The sequence below is a fragment of the Erinaceus europaeus genome, chromosome 3, assembly GCF_950295315.1.
Source record: "Erinaceus europaeus chromosome 3, mEriEur2.1, whole genome shotgun sequence".
NCBI classification, from domain to species: domain Eukaryota; kingdom Metazoa; phylum Chordata; class Mammalia; order Eulipotyphla; family Erinaceidae; genus Erinaceus; species Erinaceus europaeus.
Genome location: NC_080164.1, coordinates 80,896,165 through 80,901,899, shown reverse-complemented (window position 1 = coordinate 80,901,899; position 5,735 = coordinate 80,896,165). Strand labels below are relative to the sequence as shown.

The following is a 5,735-nucleotide window of genomic DNA, read 5'->3' as shown; positions in this document are numbered from 1 at the left end:
AAGACTGAGAGGGAGAGAGAAAGATAAAGACACCTGCAGACCTGCTTCATCGCTCAAACGGGGATTCTTACACTGGTCCATGCACTTTGTGCCATGTGCACTTAACCCAGTGTGCAACTAACCACCCAGCCCCTCCCCTCCCTTCTCAATTTCTGTCTCTATCCAATAATTATAAATAAGGTCTATAACTAATAAAAAGAATAATCTTTTTAAAAAGTCACAAAACAAAACCCAAATTAAAACTAAAGAATGAGAGTCAGATAGTGATTCATCCAGTGAAACTCACACATTACCAAGAGTGAGGACCCAAGTTCAAGTCTCCTGACTCACTGAGAGAACTTTACAAGTAGTGCTACAGGTGTCTCCCACCCTACCCCCTATCCCACCCTCTCTATTTCTCTCTGTCTCCATCATAAAAAAAAAGAGAAAGGCCACCAAGAGTGGTGGAGTCATTGTGCAAGCATGGATTCCCAGCAATAATCCTGGTGGCAATAAATAAATAAACAAACATACACAGATCATTACATAGTCATCTCAGAAAGGCTTTTTTCTGCCCATCCAGAATACTTTCTTTTTCTTTGCCATCAGGGTTATCACTAGGCTTTGTACAATGATTCCACCATTCCTGATGGTCACGTTTTCCCATTTTTTCTTGTCCTTTTCCTTCCTTTTGTTCCCTTTCCTCTCCTTCCCTTTTCTTTTCTTTTCTTTTTTCTTCTCTCTTTTTGACAGAGAAAAAAAGTAGAAGAGGGAGTGATAACCTCTACAACTACACCACTGTTCTTGACCAAACTGGGTCAATGCTGTTGTGCAAGACTTTTGAGGCAGAACCATGTTACTTTGGACTAAACTGGGCCCCTGACTGTATCTAGAGAGGGGGTCTTTCTGATAATGATTTGTTTATATGAGAAAGAGACATGAGAAGTCAGCATATGGCAGATACTGGAGACAGAACCAGGGCCCTAATGCATGCAAGTTTTGAGCTGTAACTTACTGAACTATTTCCCAAGTCTATTAAAATGAAGAAAAATCCTTAAGGTGTAATTAGAGGGGAGTGAGGTCTTCAAAACTTGAACGTTAACTACAGACTTCAAGTGTAAGTTTACCAGTAATAACAAATGTACCATCTGTTGTGAAATACTGAAAATGGGACTTGAGAGAACCCCACCTAAAATGAAAATCAACACTTTCTAAGCAACCTAGGAGGTAAAGCAGTGGTAAAGTATTGGACCTTTAAGTCTAAGGTCCTGAACTTGATCCCTGTCATTGCCTAAGTTATGCTCTGGAGACCTCTCTCTCTCTTTCTCTCTCTGTCTGTCACTAAGTAATAAATAAATCCTTAAAGAGACAGACTGAGAGTATGGATCAACCAGCCAATATCCAAGTCCAGCAGAGAAGCAACTACAGAAGCCATAACTATTTCCTTCTGTACTCCAAAAAGAACTTTGGTCCATACTCCCAGAGAGGGTATATGTTAGGGGAGGGTGACCAGAAAATTCTGAACCCCAATTCCAACAGGACCTGGAATATCCGGCACCAGGAATTTTAGTTTTCTTTTTTCTTTTTTTAATTTTAATTTTTTATATTTATTTTCCCTTTTGTTGCCTTTGTTTTTCATTGTTGTTGTAGTTACTATTGTTGTTGTTATTAATGTCATCCTTGTTAGATAGGACAGAGAGAAATGGAGAGAGGAGGGCAAGAGAGGGGGAGAGAAAGATAGACACCTGCAGACCTGCTTCACCGCCTGTGAAGTGAACCCCCTGCACGTGGGGAGCCAGGGGCTTGAACCAGAATTTTAGTTTTCATACTATCACTGAAATGGAAGAGAATCTGGAAAATATCAGAGGAAGTTAGGCACTGTTTTGCTTATCTGAGAGGGAAGAGGAAAAAGGAAGGACACTTGGAAGTAGTAACAGTGCCCTTGAGAACAAAAGGAGGCCTAACATAGTATGATTTTTATCTTTATTTTATTTTAGATGAAGACAGAAAGGCAAGGGAGGAGGGGCAACAGGTGAGAAGCCACTGCACCAAAACTTCCTTCAGTGTGTGGGGACTGGCTCAAACAGACCGTGCACATGGCAAAACAGCATATTATCCAGGTGAGGCGGTTTGCCTAAAAGCTGTACTAAGTATTAAGCAATATAATGCCATAAAGAACTAGATGGCTGCTGCTTTCTGGAGGGAACACAAATGGCCTCCTCTAAATGTGATGATTCCCAGGCCTTTGCTGGCAGGGCTGGCAGCCATTTTGAGCCCCACCACTGCAGCCCAGCCTGGTAAGTCAACACTGTGAAGTTTACCCAGTTCCATGTAGGATACACCTACTCAGCCCTTTCTGACTTCCTCACATTCCTCCACCCCACCGACAAGGGAACACTTCAGACTGGAAGAAGAGCTAACTTTGCCACAGCAGTTGATGTAAACAATGTCACCTGTTCTCACATGACCTTCCTGGGGTAGTTCCTTCTCAGGACTCAGAAGGCCTGCAAACTCTTTAGGGGCTGATCTGTAGCAGGCATTTAAAAAAAAAAAAAAAAAACAGCTCCAGAGTTTTGAAAGCAGGAACTTCCAGAGGCGATCAAGCAATGGCCAAAACCATTTTATCTCTGCAAGATGGCCAACAGTAGAATAGCTAGATCAAATGTTATGATTATTTTTTCTTTCTCGGTTTTCCTTTTTTAAAAAATTTACTTATCTATTAATAAGAAAGAGGAAGTGAGGATCTAGCACATATGATGCTAGAGATCCAACTCAGAAACTCATGCTTAAGAGTTCAACACTTTATTCACTGCATCTCCTTTTGACCCAATCTGATTCCTTCCTTTCTTCCTACCTTCCTTCTGACAGAAGAGACAGAGAGAGAGAGAGAGAGAGAGAGAGAAAGAATCAGACACAGACCATAGCATCAAAATTTCCTTCAATGCAGTGGGACCAGGCTTGAACTTGGACCACACAAGTGGCAAAGCAGAACACTATCCAAGTGAGCAATTTGGACCGCTCTGCTCACTTATTTCTGAGACATACTGTCACCAAACAGTTCTGGAAGAGAGACGGATGGTTTTTACACTTGGATTGGCAGCAACTCCTACTTTCATCCTACCTCCTTCCAAGAGCAGCCCCTTCTTCTTGTACCCTTTTCTTCCTGCAGTTTCCTCAGATCTCTCATCTCCTCTGTGATGACTCCTCCCCTAAGCCCTCCAATGAATCCTCCACTCCTCTTTTACTACCTCCTCACTGCCTGGGCTTCAACTACCACCTGTGATCCACTCTCTACACTAACCTCTAGCCACACAGAGTTCCATCCCCTGCAAAGCCCCTGGCCACCTCAACCCCTGCAGATATGCTTGTGGTTTTCCTAAGAAACTCCTCTGATATCTCTGTACATACTCCCCCCTTATCCACCCAACACTGAACTCCAAATACATCACCTTTGGCTGTCTCTCATGTACTCTCACCCTGCCTGCTTCTTCTTGCCATCCCCACCCTCCAATCACAACACTGTAGCCCTAATGCTCGTCCAGACATCTAAGAGACCTAAGAGTTCAGCTTTCTGATTCCATCCTCCCTCTTGGGACACAGAATCTCATGGGCACTGCTTAGTTGCCCAGCTTCCTGAAACACTGGCTTAGATAACTGTCATCTTCAGCAAACCCCTGGAGTATAAAGTCTTCATCTAACTTTTTCAGTCCCAAGACTCCATCCTTTGGAGCCCTGGTTCCCAGAGCACTTTTCCCATGCTCCGGAGATCTCAGTAGGCTGAATTATCTGACATTTCTCATCTCTAAGGAATTAGGAGCTTCCTTTAGAGGCAAAGCTAATGCTTAATCATCTTATGTGTGGAACAGTGGATAAAGCAGTGAACTCTAAAGCATGAGGTCCAGAGTTTGATTCCTGGTATCGCATATGCCAGAGTGACACTCTAGCTCTCTCTTCTTTCTTTCTCTCTCCCTCTCTCATAAATAAGTATTTTTTTAAAAGCATTTGGGCTAGCCGGAGAGCTGAGCTGTGAGGGTGTATACTTTGCTAGACACTCAGTCAAGATTTGAAAATAACATCCAGTGCACCAGAGGAAGCTTCCTTCTCTTCCTCTGCCTTGCTGTCTTTGCTTTTTCTTTTTATCTGAAAAACATCTGCTTGTAGCAGTGAAGCCCTGGGAATAACAATAAAAGTACCAATTTTGGGGAGTCGGACGGTAGTGCAGTGGTTAAGCACAGGTGGTGCAAAGCCCAGCTCCTTATCTGCAGGGGGTTCGCTTCACAGGTGGTGAAGCATGTCTACAGCTGTCTATCTTTCCCAATCTCTGTCTTCCCCTCCTCTCTCCATTTCTCTCTGTCCTATCCAACAACGACAATATCATCAACAACAACAATAACTACAACAACAATTAAAAAATTAACAAGGGGAACAAAAGGGAAAATAAATAACATTTTTTTAAATTTAAAAAGTACCAATTTTTACAAGTATTTACTGTAAACCATCAGTCCCTCAATTAACAAAAAAAAAAAAAAAAAGAAAGAAAGAAAGAAAGAGAAGAGGAAAGAAAGAAATCTGATAGGTTAGTATATCACCTAATAGAGTGTACAAGTTATGAAGTCCTCAGTTCAATCTCTTGGTCCACACTGCAGGGGGGAAGCTTCCAGATGGGTGGAGAATGCTCTCTCTCTCTCTCTCTCTCTTTTTCTCTCTCTATCTTATCTCTACCCACAAACCCTTTATTTTTGTCTTTATCAGAAAGGGGAAAAATGTTCACTGGAAACGAGAACCCAGGTGGCATAAAATAAAAATAATTAAAAGTCGCTTCTCCAGTAGGGAAAGAGGTCTATGTAGCATGTTCTAGTGTTTCCCTGGGTCCCTGAGCATGTAGAGAGGCTTTACAGGATAAGAGTCCTGCACTCTCAGGGCCTTAACTGCTGTTACAGGTGGGGCCTGGCCAGCAAGCTGCTGCGTGGCAATAAGTAAGCTCAGCACCTTAAATCCAGTAAGACCTCCTTAGCTTCTGTGCCAGTTGTTAAAGGGGTCCCCCAAAGGGCCAAGCGGGTAGCAGATGCGATCTGGGCAACTCTGTGTGTATCTGTGGCTCAGGGGACCACGCCAAGGGAAAAATCTGGGAACCTAAAAGCTTACACCACCGCCACCCCATCCCCAGACACTCCCGGTTCACAGAAAAGGGGTTCTGGCCTCCGCTTCTCCCCTGCTGCCCTGGGCAGGTATTGCTGTCCGAGGCCCTGCCTGCTGCAGAGGGTCCAGAGCACAAGTACGGACCCAGAGCACAGGTGCTGCCCGTCTCCCTCCCGCGCGTCTCTGGGGCGGCCTACCTGCGTATAGAGCTCGGCCACCGCCATGGGCAGGGGAGGCTCTGCGCGCTGGGCGAGCCACCTGTGGCTCTGAGGCCTGGGCTGCTCCCCATGCGGGCGGGGTGCGGTGGGCGGGTCATCTACTCTCGGCTAGTTGCAGTTGGCCTGAAGCCAGAGAAAAAAAGCAAGGTGCCGATTGGTGCTTTACCTGGCTCCAGCAGAGAACCAGACAAAGGAGGGGTGTTGGGTAGTGGGGGCGGAGCGGAGGGGGTAGAGGACCCGACGGTGGGGGGCGGTGGCTGGTAAAAAGCTGCAAGACCAGGTACTGGTGGAGACTAGATTCTGGACTCGCTCTCTGGAGGCAAGAAACAGGTCGTTTATTTATTTTTATTGTTTATTTTTGGCCTACCTGGTCCAAGTTTTAGTTCCTTTAAGTCACAC

At 44.7% G+C, this 5,735-nt stretch overlaps 1 protein-coding gene across 1 annotated transcript in view; it reads right to left on the bottom strand.

Moving 5' to 3' along the window:
* The window catches only part of MYO5C (myosin VC), a 119,107-nt gene extending 113,706 nt beyond the window's left edge, over positions 1-5,401 (bottom strand). Inside the window, exon 1 of the mRNA XM_007528823.3 lies at positions 5,316-5,401. Coding sequence (XP_007528885.1) covers positions 5,316-5,342 — 27 coding nt within the window. The 5' untranslated portion in view covers positions 5,343-5,401. The remainder of the gene's footprint in view (positions 1-5,315) is intronic.
* Between the last annotated feature and the right edge of the window lie 334 nt (positions 5,402-5,735).